The sequence below is a fragment of the Microcaecilia unicolor genome, chromosome 2, assembly GCF_901765095.1.
Source record: "Microcaecilia unicolor chromosome 2, aMicUni1.1, whole genome shotgun sequence".
NCBI classification, from domain to species: Eukaryota; Metazoa; Chordata; class Amphibia; order Gymnophiona; family Siphonopidae; genus Microcaecilia; species Microcaecilia unicolor.
The window spans coordinates 644,938,383-644,951,896 of record NC_044032.1 but is presented as its reverse complement, the minus strand read 5'-3'; the positions used below and the strand labels follow the sequence as shown (position 1 = coordinate 644,951,896).

Below are 13,514 nucleotides of genomic sequence, written 5' to 3'. Positions count from 1 at the left end.
CTCACCCACAAAGCTCTGAGGAGCAAGATGTTCCAGCCAATCAGCCTGCAGCAGGGCTAAGGACTGAAAGTGGAGATGTTCCAGCAGGGAGCTGCCTCTTAAAGGAGAATGCAGGAAGAAAGGCAGGTGAAGACAAGGAGTGGTTTTCCATAGAGAAAGCACAGGAGGCCACACAGTGTTCCCCACATAAAGGTTCAGAATGGCAAGGAACTGCGCTGCCGGGTGGCGGGATGCCATGCCCGCCCAGCACATTGGAGCAGGAGGCGCCAGCCAATCGGGCTGGAGGAGCAGGGATGGCCGCAGAGGAGAATGCTACAGCGCAGGAGGATTCCCCATGTTTGGGAGAGCGAGTGGTGCTGGAGTGCGGGAAGCCACTCTTACTTTGCAAAACGGCAGAGCAGGAAGTCCCAACGAAGCAGGACGCCAGAGGGGAGACCAGTTCCCAGGAAAACAGCGGGCCCGCACAGGGAAAGCTGGAGCAGCACGTTGCAAGGAGGGACCCAGCACAGAGAGCAGGTTCCGGGGGGGAAGGAGGGGGGGAGGAGCGGGAGGTGTTTGCCTTGCAGTGTGCGCCAGAAGGAAACTTGACTGGTACCTTTGACTTTGCAGTTGGCCAGGCTGCAGGGGTGCGAGCCAGGGGGGAGTGTTCGGGCCGGGAGGGGAGGGTTGGCTCGGTGGGCGGGGGGAGGGGGTCAGGGGCATTGGGAGGGGAACAAGTATTTAGGGGAACCTGCTCTCACTGTCTCTAGCGAACGTTTTGAAGGGGACAATGGCAGGTTTTTTGCTGCAGGGGAAATGGTACAGAAGCACACTGTGAAGGCAGGGGATGTGCAAAGTCTGCTGACAGAAGGGAGAGAAGGGAGGGAGGCTGAGAGGGGAGGCAAGAGAGAGAGGGGGGGTACGGCGCAGCAGGAGCAGGGGGGTCTCAGTGCAGGAGATGGAGGAGGGGGACGGTGGGGGGGTGCTCCATCCTTTGCGGCGGTAGTAGGTGGGAGGGGCGGGCGCAGGGGGAATGGGGGGGGCAGGAAGCATTGGGGAAGGATGGGGGGGAGGGTGGGGGGGCCAGGTTCCCAAAAGGAGGAATGTGATTCAGTTAAGGTGGGTGGGGGGGGGGGGGGATGCCAAGTAGGGATGAGGCCCTGAAGTTGGTCTTGGGTTTAGGATTTCTCCCAGAGGACCTCTATGCCTGTATCCACCCGGTGAATATCCCAGAGTATGATGTTAGTTTTCTGACCCAGCGAGGCATGGAGGTCTTCTGGGAGAAATACGAGGGGGTAAGGGGGAAAGGGGATTGGAGAAACTTTAGGGCCGTACCGATCAGCAGACCTGACCTGGTGCAGGTAACCCTGCTGGTCCGAAATGAATCCATTTCAGGGGCGGACCTGGCCTTCTGGCTACAGCGGTACGCAGAATTGCGTACCCCCTTGTCCAAACTCCCTGACCCCAGTAGGGTGTGGGCGGGAGGATGGTGTGCGCAGGTTAGGCTGAAGCAGGCAGGACACGTGACCCAGCACATTCCCTCCGCGGCGTTCATTGGCAGGGATCGGATCCTCTGCTTTTACAAGGGGCAGCCGCGGCAATGTCACAAGTGCGGGTCATTCAGACATTTTAGTATGTCGTGCCCAGTACGGCAGTGTGGGAAGTGCGGGTCTAAGGAGCATCCTACGGAGTCTTGTGCATCTATCCGGTGTAATTTGTGTGGGGGTCTGGGGCATGCATTCAGAGCTTGCCCTTGGGCCTCCCATAACGGGGGAGAGGAGGACATGGGAGGGGGCGGTCCAGTTCAGAGGGAGAGGGGGGGAGTGAATGTAGGGCGAGATCAGGTTCCCGGGGTGGGGGGGAAAGGAGCTGCGGAGGGACAGGGAGTGGGAGGTGGGGAAGGGTTGGGGGAAGGGCGGAAGCGGCAGGACGGGGCAGATGAGGGTTGGACGCGGGTGTCAAAAAAACAACGGAAGGTGACGGGGGTACGGGAGGAAGGGGGAGGGGAGGCAGGAATGGGGATAGAAGTAGAGAACAGATTTAGGGGATTGGAAGATGAGGAAGGGGGTGACGAACTGGCAGGAGAGGAAGGAGAGGATGGGATGAGCCGGCAGGATGGATTGGAAAGCATGGCAGACGCTGGAAAGGGAACAGCGGGTAAAAGGAAGAAGAAGAAGAGGGAGAAGGTTTTGAGGGACGAAGAGGAGGAAATGGTAGTGGAGGAGGTCGGGGAGGTGGGGGGCAGATTGGGGGGGGCTGAAGGGAGGGTGGGGGAGAAAAGGAGGGTAGGACAGGAGGCAGGGATGAAGGCAAGAGAGGAGAGGGAGGATGGGCTGGAGGCAGGATTGATGGAGGGGGTCGAAGAAGGGGCAGAAGGGGCGGGAGAGGAGGCAGGGGGGGGAGGGTCAGTGGACGACTCCCAAGAAGGGAGGGAGGTGGGCGAAGAAAAGAGGAAGAAGGGGAGGAAGAAGTAAGGAAAGGGGGGGGGCTTTTTGAGCTAGGGGTCCGGGACTGGGCGGACGAGGAAGGGGAGGGTGAAGGGGAAGGGATCCCTGGAGGTAGTATGGAGCAGAGGGAAGGTAGCCAGGAGGGCGGGGGGTATGGAACGGCACAATGATGGCTGGACTGCTGTTAACATTCGCCACACTTAATGTGGCTAGTGTCGCCTCCCAGAGGGCGAGATGCTTGGCGTTCGATGGCCTCTCTGCCGTGGCGGTGGACTGTTTTCTTCTGCAGGAGACCAGGCTGCGAACGCTGGAGGAGGTTCGGCGGGCAAAGCAGGCCTGGAGATGGGGGCCCTCTATTTGGGGTCTGGCAGGGGAACGGTATGGGGGGATAGGCATCCTCTTCAAAACATTTAAAGTAGAGATCCAGAGGGTGGTGGAGCTGGGAATTGGGAGGTGTCTGGTGTTAGATGTGAGATTGCGGGGGGTGGCTTTGCGGGTGATTAACATCTACGGGCCGCAAAGCAAACGGGGAAGGGCAGCACTGTTTGGGAAAATTCGGCCGTACCTTTACACCTCACGGCAGCTAGTTTGGGGGGGGATTTTAACACAGTCCTGAGGAAGGAGGATAGGGGGAGGAGGGCGGCGCAAGTAGGTTACGATGGGGTACGGCTAGCAGGGATCATGAAGGGAGCGGGATTGGTGGACGCGCACATAGAGTTTGGTGGTGGGACGCAGGGTTTCACTTTTGCCCGGGGCACTTGTAGAAGTAGAATCGACCGGTTTTTAGTTCGGGGAGGGGCGTGTGGGAAGGCACCAAGGGTGGTAGAGGTTGATTTCTCAGACCACAAGATGGTGCTGGTCGAGCTGGGGGAGGGGGGATTCACGGATTGGGGAAAGGATTGTGGCGTTTAAATCAGAAATGGTTGAGGGAGGGGGTGTTGTACCAGGAGTATTTGGAGTTTCTGGCAGACCAGGTATCCATTCAGGGTGTCTTCCCTTCCCTAGGGGACTGGTGGGAAGTTTTGAAACACCGCACCAGGGGGTTCTTTCTCCGTCAGGCGAGGAGGCAGGGGAGGGAGGTCACCCGGCTAGGAACTGCTCTGAGGAAGCGAAGGGACAATTTGATTTCCAGGGGAGGGAAGAGGGAGGACATTGAGGCCTTGCAGCAGGAGGTGGAACGGGTACAATACAATCGGTACTCTTCCCTCGTCTATGAGCGGGACTTCGGGAAGCTGCTCAGCCCGAACCCTTATGACTGCTGTAAGGAAAGAAGGGAGAGGAGGGTGGTAGAGGGGTTAAGGGATGAGGGGGGGACGCTCCAGCAGTCTAGGGAAGGTATCTTGCAGGTGGTGGGGACCCACTTTGGGCGGGCCTTTTTGGACCAACGGTTGGGGGAGGAGGCCATGGCGAGGTACATTGAGGAAACCCCAGGGGTGGGTAAGGGGGGGCCTCATCTTCGGGCCTTGCTGCGGCCGTGGACGCTGCGGGAGGTACAGGAGGCCATTGGGGCCTTGCGGCGCAGGACGGCGCCGGGGCCAGACGGACTCCCGGCAGAGTTCTACCAGCAGTTTAGGGATCAGTTGGCGCCAGTCTTGTTGGCAATCTGGGAGGCGGCACGAACAGGGGGATCCTTGCCTGAGTCGATGGGGGCATCAGCTTTGGTCCTTCTTAGCAAAGGCAAGGACCCCCAGGATGTGGCAAATTGGCGGCCGATTGCACTTCTGAACACCGACCGGAAGATCTTCGCTCACATGCTCCTTGCCCGCATGAGGAAGATCTCCGGGGAAGTGCTGGCAGCCCCGCAGGGGTGTGGGGTCCCGGGAAGGGGGGTGCTAGAGGCAGTGGCCTGGGTGAGGGAGGGCCTGGAACGTAGTCGGGTGGGAGAGGGCAGGCTGGTCGTGGCCTTGGACCAGGACAAGGCTTTCGACCGAGTGCAGTGGGGTTTTTTATGGAAGGTCCTAGACCACTATGGATTCCCGGGGGAATGGATCGCGCAACTTCAGTTATTGTATGCGGGGGCGCGATTCTTTCCCCTGGTGAATGGATGGAGGGGGGCGGAGGTGGGGATCTCGGCGGGGGTGCGGCAGGGGTGCCCGTTGAGCCCCCTGCTGTACGCTTTCGCCATTGATCCCCTGGTGAGGAGGCTGGAAGGGGGGGGGGGGGACGGGCTCAGAGGAGTGGAAGTAGGCAAAGGGAATGTGTTGCGAGTCATCGCCTATGCGGACGATATCACCGTCTGGGTGGCGGATCGCAGGGAGGGGAGGAGGCTGCAGGAGACCCTTGCAGCATACTCCCAGGCTTCGGGGTCTCGGGTAAACCTGGGCAAGAGCACCAGCTTGTGGGTGGGGCCAGAGGGACGGCGGTTTAATTTAGGTGGAGGGTTCCCGGATGGGATAGAGAAAATGAGGGTTTTGGGAGTGTATTTTGGGGGAGGGGATTACGGGCGGGAAAATTGGGAACAAAGGATAGCGGAGGCGAGGGAGAAGGTGGACCGCTGGAAGGGGTGGCGGATGCCCATGGAGGACCGGGTCCGGTTGCTGAAGAGCCAGGTGGTCCCCATGTTCCTGTTCCTGAGCTACATCTGTCTCCTGCCGGAACGCTGTTTCACGGCAATTTACAGCGTGTTCTTTCAACTCCTGTGGGGGAACAGGATGAACCCAGTTCGACGTAATTTCACTTACCGGTCGCGGGAGGAAGGGGGGGTGGGAATGGTAAACCCAGTCTTGCTATTCTCCTCCCTCTTCATCCAGTTTAACCTGGGGCGGGCGGGGGGTCTGAATGCCCCAGGATGGGTACACAGTGTTGTCCAGTGGTGGGAGGGATTTTGGGGTCCTTGGTTGGGGGGAGGTAGGGTGGGACGGTTGCGGAAAGGGTTCCCGGAGGGGGTAGGCTACTATAAATCTTTGGTAAAGCTGGTTCGGCTGTGGGACATTACATGGGAGGAAGTTAGGGCAGGACAGAGGGAGATCTGGGTGGAGCGGGTTCGCTCCCAACGCTTCTCCTCTCCCCTGGCTCTTAGGGATGCTCCGGAGCCCGTGCTGAGGCAGGGCCTGCGGTTTATTTCATCCAAACGCATCCCACACAAGTACAGGGACATTGCTTGGCTGTCCCTACATGGCAGGTTGTATGTTAGGGCAAACCTTCGGTGTAGGAACCAGCAGGACCGAGACTGCCCGAGGGGGGAGTGTGCTGGCCGGCTGGAGACCATGGACCACTTCCTGAAGGAGTGTCCATTCTCCATAGCGGTTTGCCGGAGAGTGGCTGCCTTGCTGGCCATCCCCAGCTTCACGTCCTACACCTATGCGGACTGGGTGTATGGGAGGCAGGGGGAGACGGGGCGGCTAGAGCCAGGTACCGCCTTTCTAATCTCAGTTATCATCAGATACTGCCTATGGATGGCTCGCTGCGGGGTGTCCCTGGGCCAGGAGTGCAGGTCTGCTGAGCAGGTCTCCTGGGACGTTGTCCGAGCTGTCCAGGAAGTGGCCCGATGGGAACGGGTGGAGGTGGGGGTAAAGACCTTTGGGGTTTGGTGGAAGCATGTACGCTTGAAGTTGAGTTGAATGTTTGGGGGGGGGGTTGGGGGGGATGGTTTTTTGTGTAAAATTTGCATTTTTGTATAAAAGTATAGAGGGGCTGGCTTTATAACTGCACAGTGTAATGTATTGAAATTTGATTTTCCGCTTTCATTTAATAAAGGAATTCTCCAGTCTGCCCAACAAGATAAACTCATATGTGCTACTTTATGTGTATACCTGACCTTGATTTGTATCTTGACATTTTCAGGGCACAGACCGTAGAAGTCTGCCCAGCACTAGCCCCGCCTCCCAACCAATGGCCCCGCCTCCCACCACCGGTGCTGCCCCCCAATCTCCGCTAAGCTCCTGAGGATACATTCCTTCTGCACAGGATTCCCTTATGTTTATCCCATGCATTTTTGAATTCCGTTACCGTTTTCATCTCCACCACCTCCCGCGGGAAGGCATTCTAAGTATCCACCACTCTCTCCGTGAAAAAATACTTCCTGACATTTTTCTTGAGTCTGACTCACTGGTCTATAATTTCCCGGATCTCTGCTGGAACCTTTTTTTTATTTTCAAATTTTTCATTGTACAATATTCAATCAATCTTGAATATTACACGATACATGCAATAATTCCATCTTTAATTACAAAATCATACATCTAAAAAAACAAATAACACCTATCGACCACAAATAAATGTAATTGATCCAAGAGGAAAAATATAGATAATTATAAGCTAATATAACAAAGCTCAATCAATTGTACTTATCCAGAGATTGCGTCATATTCAGAATGACCTATTCCAAGCTGCTATACAGTGTTACATTTGGGACTAAATTCTCACAATCACACCCTCTTTGCTTTTCAAAAAATCCTCCAATTGATTGGGTTCAAAAAACTGAAATTGCTTTGTTTGGTATAGAATCCTACAAATACAAGGGTACTTCAATTGAAAATTTGCACCAAGTGCTACTACCCTTAAACGCAGCATCAAAAATAACTTACGTCTCTTCTGGGTTTCCCTGGATAAATCCGGGAAAACCCTTACTTTTGAACCCAGAAATCAAGAATTGAGATGTCTCAAGGACAGCCTAAGCACAGCATCTCTATCTATCTCCAAAGCGAAGGTCACCAGCAAAGTTGTCCTTTGCGTGACCACCTCTAGAGAAGATTCTAGGAACTCAGTCAGGTTCACTCCACCTAAAGGATTTAAATTATCTGGTACTTTACCAGTAATCTGCAAATAATATGCTCTTGTAATAGGTGGCAACGAACTATCAGACATTCCCAGAACTTCCACTAAGTATTTCTTAACCATCTGTACTGGAGTAATAAGTGGCGATTTTGGAAAGTTTATAATACGCAGGTTAAGTCTCTTCGATTGGTTCTCCAGATACTCCAAGCGCTTAGAGGCAAAACACCTCTCCTTAATCAAAGATTGTTCCACAAGTTCCATTTTTGCAAATTTTTCAGACAGGGTTTTTACCTCCTTAGCTTGGTAATCATTAATTTGTAATTGTTTTAATGCAGTCTCGGCTATAACCTTGATACTTTCAGTATTCTTTGATATCAAAGTCTGTAAAGCAGAGAGAGTGAAAGAATTCAGTTCCCAAAGTGACTCTAATGTCACTACAGCAGGTTTTTCTTTCCCCTCAAAAACCAGTTGAGGTGCTCTAGCAGTTTGTTCCAGGATACTCACAATTGTAGTAGAAACTACAGGAGCAGAACTATTCTCTGGTATTTTCAGGCTGGCAGCATTTGTTCCGGCTTCGTGTAAGTTCTTCTCCCGTCGGGGTTGGAACAGCAGGACTCATCACGAAGCTCTCCCTTCCTGGTTGAGGGGGCGCTGCACGTAAAACAGGGCTCAGGGAAGCCCCGTTAACACTGTCGGCCAGTTCTGAAACGCTGGCTCCAGCAGCAGGAGTAGATGTCATGTCTGAACCGGAGGCGATTCCAAACCGCTCAAGCGTCGACTGTTGGAGCGGGGGGTTTGTTTCCAGGGATAGAGGGAATCTCCCTGACCTTCCCCCGTCTCTTACCCATCCTAATCGGAAGGTAAGGCTCTCTTTCCAGCGTCTGTTAGAGCTAGGATCGTAATGCGTCCGTTGACGGCAATCAAACCGCGGCCATCTTGGATCGGAGTCCGGTTGGCTTCGAGAAATGTACCTATTAACACGAAATGATGATGTCATATCCACACTCTGTGAGCCTACAAATAGGTCTGCTGGAACCTTTTTTAAAAATGAGTGTTACATTGGCCACCCTCCAATTTTCTGATACCACGCTCGATTTTAAGGATAAATTACATATTATTAACAATAGCTCCGCAAGTTCATTTTTCAGTTCTATCAGTACTCTGGGACAAATACCATCTGGTCCAGTAATTTGCTACTCTTCAGTTTGTAGAACTGCCCCATTACATCCTCCAGGTTTATAGAGAATTCATTCAGTTTCTCCGACTCGTCAGCTTCAAATACCATTTCTGGCACCGGTATCTCACCAAAATCTTCCTTGGTGAAGAACGAAGCAAAGAATTCATTTAATCTCTCTGCTACGGCTTTGTCTTCCCTGATCGCCCCTTTTATTCCTCGGTCATCTAGTGGTCCAACTGATTCTTTTGCCAGCTTCCTGCTTTTAATACACCTAAAAAATTTTTTTACTATGTGTTTTTGCCTCCAACGCAATCTTTTTTTCAAAGTCCCTCTTAGTTTACCTACGGCAGAGGAGGGCGGGCCCAGGAAGAAAGAAGGGACGTCTGAGGAGGCCTTCTAACTCGCCGATCAGCTGTTCTTGCCCGTGCAGCAGAGGTGAGAGGCACTGCACGGGCTGGTAAGGCAATAGGGGGGTCGTTGGACGGGGGGAGCGGCAGCCACGACCAAAGGGGGAGCGGCGGGGGCGGGGCACGGGACCGGAGCATGGCAGGAGGCGGAGCTAGTGTGAGAGAATACAGGAAGGGAGGAGGGCCAGCCCGGGGCTGCTAAAATTGGAGATTTTTCATGCGGGGGGGGGGGGCAAGGCGTCCATACGTGACGCTCATGACGAGTGCCTTTGCCCCCTCCTGATCCTTTTTTTTTTTTTTCTTTTTCGGTGCTGAGGGAGAGGGGAGCAGCGGCGACCTGGGGTGTCAATAAATTTTCAATCTATTTGATTCAAGGCTCTCGTTAATATACAATGCTACCCCTCCACCAATTCGATCCACCCTATCACTACAATATAATTTTTACCCCGGTATTACAGTGTCCCACTGGTTATCCTCCTTCCACCAGGTCTCAGAGATGCCTTTTATATCTAATTTTTCATTTAGTGCAATATATTCTAACTCTCCCATCTTATTTCTTAGGCTCCTGGCATTCGCATATAGACATTTCAAACTTCTGTTATATTACTATTATGTATTCTATTACCATGCAACCCAAAATCCTTCTGTTATACCAAATGTTTACTCCCCTCTCATTTCCACTATCCATGATGTATTGTAAGCCACTTTGAGCCTGCAAAAAGGTGGGAAAATGTGGGATACAAATGCAATAAATAAATAAATGTTTGTTTTTCCTATTTACATCATGCTCAGTACTTGACAGTATTAATTTGCAATCTTTTGTCTGACTTTTATTCTTATTTAAGGACACCTGATCTACTACAGTCTCTTTTGCAACCTCACTATCCAGAAACCCTATCTTCCCTGTTTTAGTGATATCTTTGAAAGATACCTTATTCCGAACCATGCGCTTTTGAGCGACTGTCGGCCTTCCCCCCATTTCTAGTTTAAAAGCTGCTCTATCTCCTTTTTAGATGCCGGTGCCAGCAGCCCGGTCCCACCCTGGTTAAGGTGGAGCCCATCCTTTCGGCATAGGCTCCCCCTTCCCCAGAATGTTGCCCAGTTCCTAACAAATCTAAAACCCTCCTCCCTGCACCATCGTTTCATCCACGCATTGAGACTCCGGAGCTCTGCCTGTCTCTTGGGCCCTGCGCGTGGAACGGGTAGCATTTCGGCACGTAAGCCAGTACTTGCTCACCCCCTGACAGGAGGAGACATTTATTCTCCCTGCAAGAAACCCTGCAGATTACAGCAGTGCTGTGCACTTTTTTCCTTCAATGTTCATTTCTTTAACACTGCAGTAATTTGCATGCCATTTGTTTACTGCATTGGGAGTAAAAGATTTTTTTCAGCGTGTGCTTTAGAAACGTTGTTCACTGTAGCTTAGTGCACTGTTCCAACTCACAGCTTTATCACATCAGCCTCCCAGAGGTTTTTAGGATCATCGCCCCGCTGTCTGAAAAAGTGTGAACAGAAGTGAAATGCTTCAGCTCTGCCATGACTGCATCAGCTGAAAAAGGCAATGGCTCACACCGTATATGTGACTTTCAATAATCCTCACAGCCCAAGAAGCAATTTATTTCATATTATGACACTCTCTCTTTACTACATCTTCAGAAAAAATGATAATTTACTGAATTACATGCTCTTAAAGAGAGTACCCCTGCATTCAACCAATGAACAACTATAAAGCCTCCAATGAGGACTCTTGTGAGCATAATAGAAAAAAAAACCTCTCCGAACTTAAAACAAAGTTCAAAATTATCTTGGATATTCCCATTGGATAACACAGGGTCCTACAAAGCTCTAAGAAAATGAGTAGCCTAGTGGTTAGTGCAGTGGACTTTAAGCCATTGTGACATCACTGATGAGGTTGGCTCTTATTGGTGGAATGAGTGGAGGAGTAGCCTAGTGGTTAGTGCAATGGACTTTAAGCCATTGTGACATCACTGATGAGGTTGGCTCTTATTGGTGGAATGAGTGGAGGAGTAGCCTAGTGGTTAGTGCAGTGGACTTTGATCCTGGGGAACTGAGTTCGATTCCTACTGCAGCTCCTTGTGACTCTGGGCAAGTCACTTAACCCTCCATTGCCCCTGGTACAAAATAAGTACCGGAATTATGTGAACCGCTTTGAATGTAGTTGCGAAAACCTCAGAAAAGCAGTATATCAAGTCCCATTTCCCTTTCCCCCTTTCCCTTATGACATCATAATATCAGAAGTGAGTCAAGTATCGGGCAATCAAGCCATTGTGACATCACTGATGAGGTTGGCTCTTATTGGTGGAATGAGTGGAGGAGTAGCCTAGTGGTTAGTGCAGTGGACTTTGATCCTGGGGAACTGAGTTCGATTCCTACTGCAGCTCCTTGTGACTCTGGGTAAGTCACTTAACAGTCCTTGTGACTTTGAGAAACTCACTTCACCTTCTGTTGCCTGAGGTACATTGTAAGTCTTCTTGGGCACAGCAACAACCACTGTCCCTGAATGTAACTTACTTCAAGTTCAGATCTGGAAAAGAACAGAGAACTCCAAAGGATGCCTAGTTAGCAAGGAAAGGTAAATGGGACTTGATACACTGCCTTTCTGAGGTTTTTGCAACTACATTCAAAGCGGTTTACTATTCAGTTACTTATTTTGTACCAGGGGCAATGGAGGGTTAAGTGACTTGCCCAGAGTCACAAGGAGCTGCAGTGGGAATCGAAACCAGTTCCCCAAGATCAGAGTCTGCTGCACTAACCACTAGGTTACTCCTCCACTAGCAACATTCCATGTAGAAGTCTGCCCTTGCAGATCAGCAATGCGGCCGCGCAGGACGTCAGACTCACAGAAACAGAAGCCTGCGTGATCGCGTTGCTGATCTGCAAGGGCAGACTTCTACATGGAATGTTGCTAGTGGAATAGCAACATTCCATGTAGAATCTCAAATAGGGAAAGGGAAATGGGACTTGATATACTGCCTTTCTGAGGTTTTTGCAACTACATTCAAAGCGGTTTACATATATTCAGGTACTTATTTTGTACCGGGGGCAATGGAGGGTTGGTGGGTGTAGTGGGATCTGAACTCCGACTTAAGCTGGTTTTCACTGCTCTAACAATTATGCTAACACTTCGTAAGTATTTATTCAATAACCTATACACAAAGGATAAATAAATTAGGTTCTCACCATGACAGTGCTGTCCAGAGACACAGAGAAGAGCCTCGTGTTTCTATCTGCTATGTACAGGAAGCCAACTGGAGAAGAATGGCCAGACAGCAGGCCAATGGGCCATCTACAGAAATTAGAAAACGCTTTAAAAACTTACAGCAGAACAGAATAAAAATTCACTGTGGAATGTCACACACAATGACATGGTGGCTACCTCACAAGTCAGAACCACTGAACAGGCAGAGGAGACGGCACACCGAGGAAAAGCAGAAGGCCTGATAATGAGAATGTGATGGAAGAAGCCTGCTTGGAGAGAACTGCTGAAAGAAATGTTTGTGAAATAAGGAGTTGGGTTCATGGAATTTCTTTCTACTCCATGCTTTGAATTAGACTTGTGCAGAGGGCTCAATCTTCTCATAGTCTTTTTCAGCCAATCCTACTTATGCTACATGACTATGGGCCTAGTTTACCAAACTTACATTTCCCCATAGACTCAGAATGAGAAAAAGCCTTAGTACGTGGAGAGTAAACACTGCTGTTTTAGACCTACCTAGTGTTTATAACTGTCCTCCTAGTCTAAAAATATAATGAAAGGCAAGTAAGTTAATGAGAGGAGTGGGGTATTTAGCTTATGAGGAAAAACAACCGTACCTTAGAGATGGAAAAATGAAAGGGCAACATGGTTAAATTTCCAAGTATCTGATCAGTCAACATAAGGCTCAAATAGACACTCTGGGGTCAATTTTTAATGGTGACAGTGGTGAGCAGATTATCTATACATTATCCACTGGTGCCAGAGTTTAAATTAATTCATATTTTCAGGGCCAGTGTAAAGATATTAGTCATATGAGTAGGGTTACCATATTTTCCCCAAGAAAAAAAAAAAAAGAGGACACATGTCCCGTTCCCTGTCACGTCCCATCCCACCACATCACACCACATCACACCCCCACTCTGCCTGCCCCCTGTCACACAGCACCCCCTGTCACTTTGACGTCCCCCCAAAGAAAGCCAGATTCTCTCTCTCCCCCCAATGTTATCCTCTCCTCAATTTTCCAGCCTCCCTCCCCTCCACCCACATGACTTAATTCACTAACCTTCCCCTCCCCTTCTGTACCTTACTTCTGCAGAAGGCTCATGAGGCCGTCGCTTGAACTCTCGGCAGCCATTTTGAATCAGCTCCAGGAGCAAGAGAAGTCTACAGCCACACTGGGCAGGAAAGAGGGGGCTCTTTCTTGCCCCGAAAAGGTTGCTAGACCACCAGGGCACCACACTAAGGTAGGGTAGGGGAGGATAGGACACCCCTGAGGCCTGTCCCTGCCCCCCCCCCCCAGCCTGCCTGCATATCCGGACAAACTGGCAGGCTGGCAAAACCCGCCTGGTTGTCCGTCCGTGTCCTCAAAAAGAGATATGTCTAAGTAAATCCGGACATATGGTAATCAAACACCCGAGGAAACTTTAATTAACTTTCAGACTCCCAGGCCCACCTCACCCTCTGAGATTTCATAATTTAACACAACAATCATAGTACATAGTAAATGACGACAGATAAAGACCTGAACGGTCAATCCAGTCTGCCCAACAGTCACACTCATTATCAAGTCA

General features: G+C 50.9%; 1 protein-coding gene across 1 annotated transcript in view; it reads right to left on the bottom strand.

Moving 5' to 3' along the window:
• The window catches only part of LOC115462710 (WD repeat-containing protein 49-like), a 169,344-nt gene that overhangs the window by 100,605 nt on the left and 55,225 nt on the right, over positions 1–13,514 (bottom strand). The window contains exon 10 of the mRNA XM_030192712.1: positions 11,928–12,033. Coding sequence (XP_030048572.1) covers positions 11,928–12,033 — 106 coding nt within the window. The remainder of the gene's footprint in view (positions 1–11,927; positions 12,034–13,514) is intronic.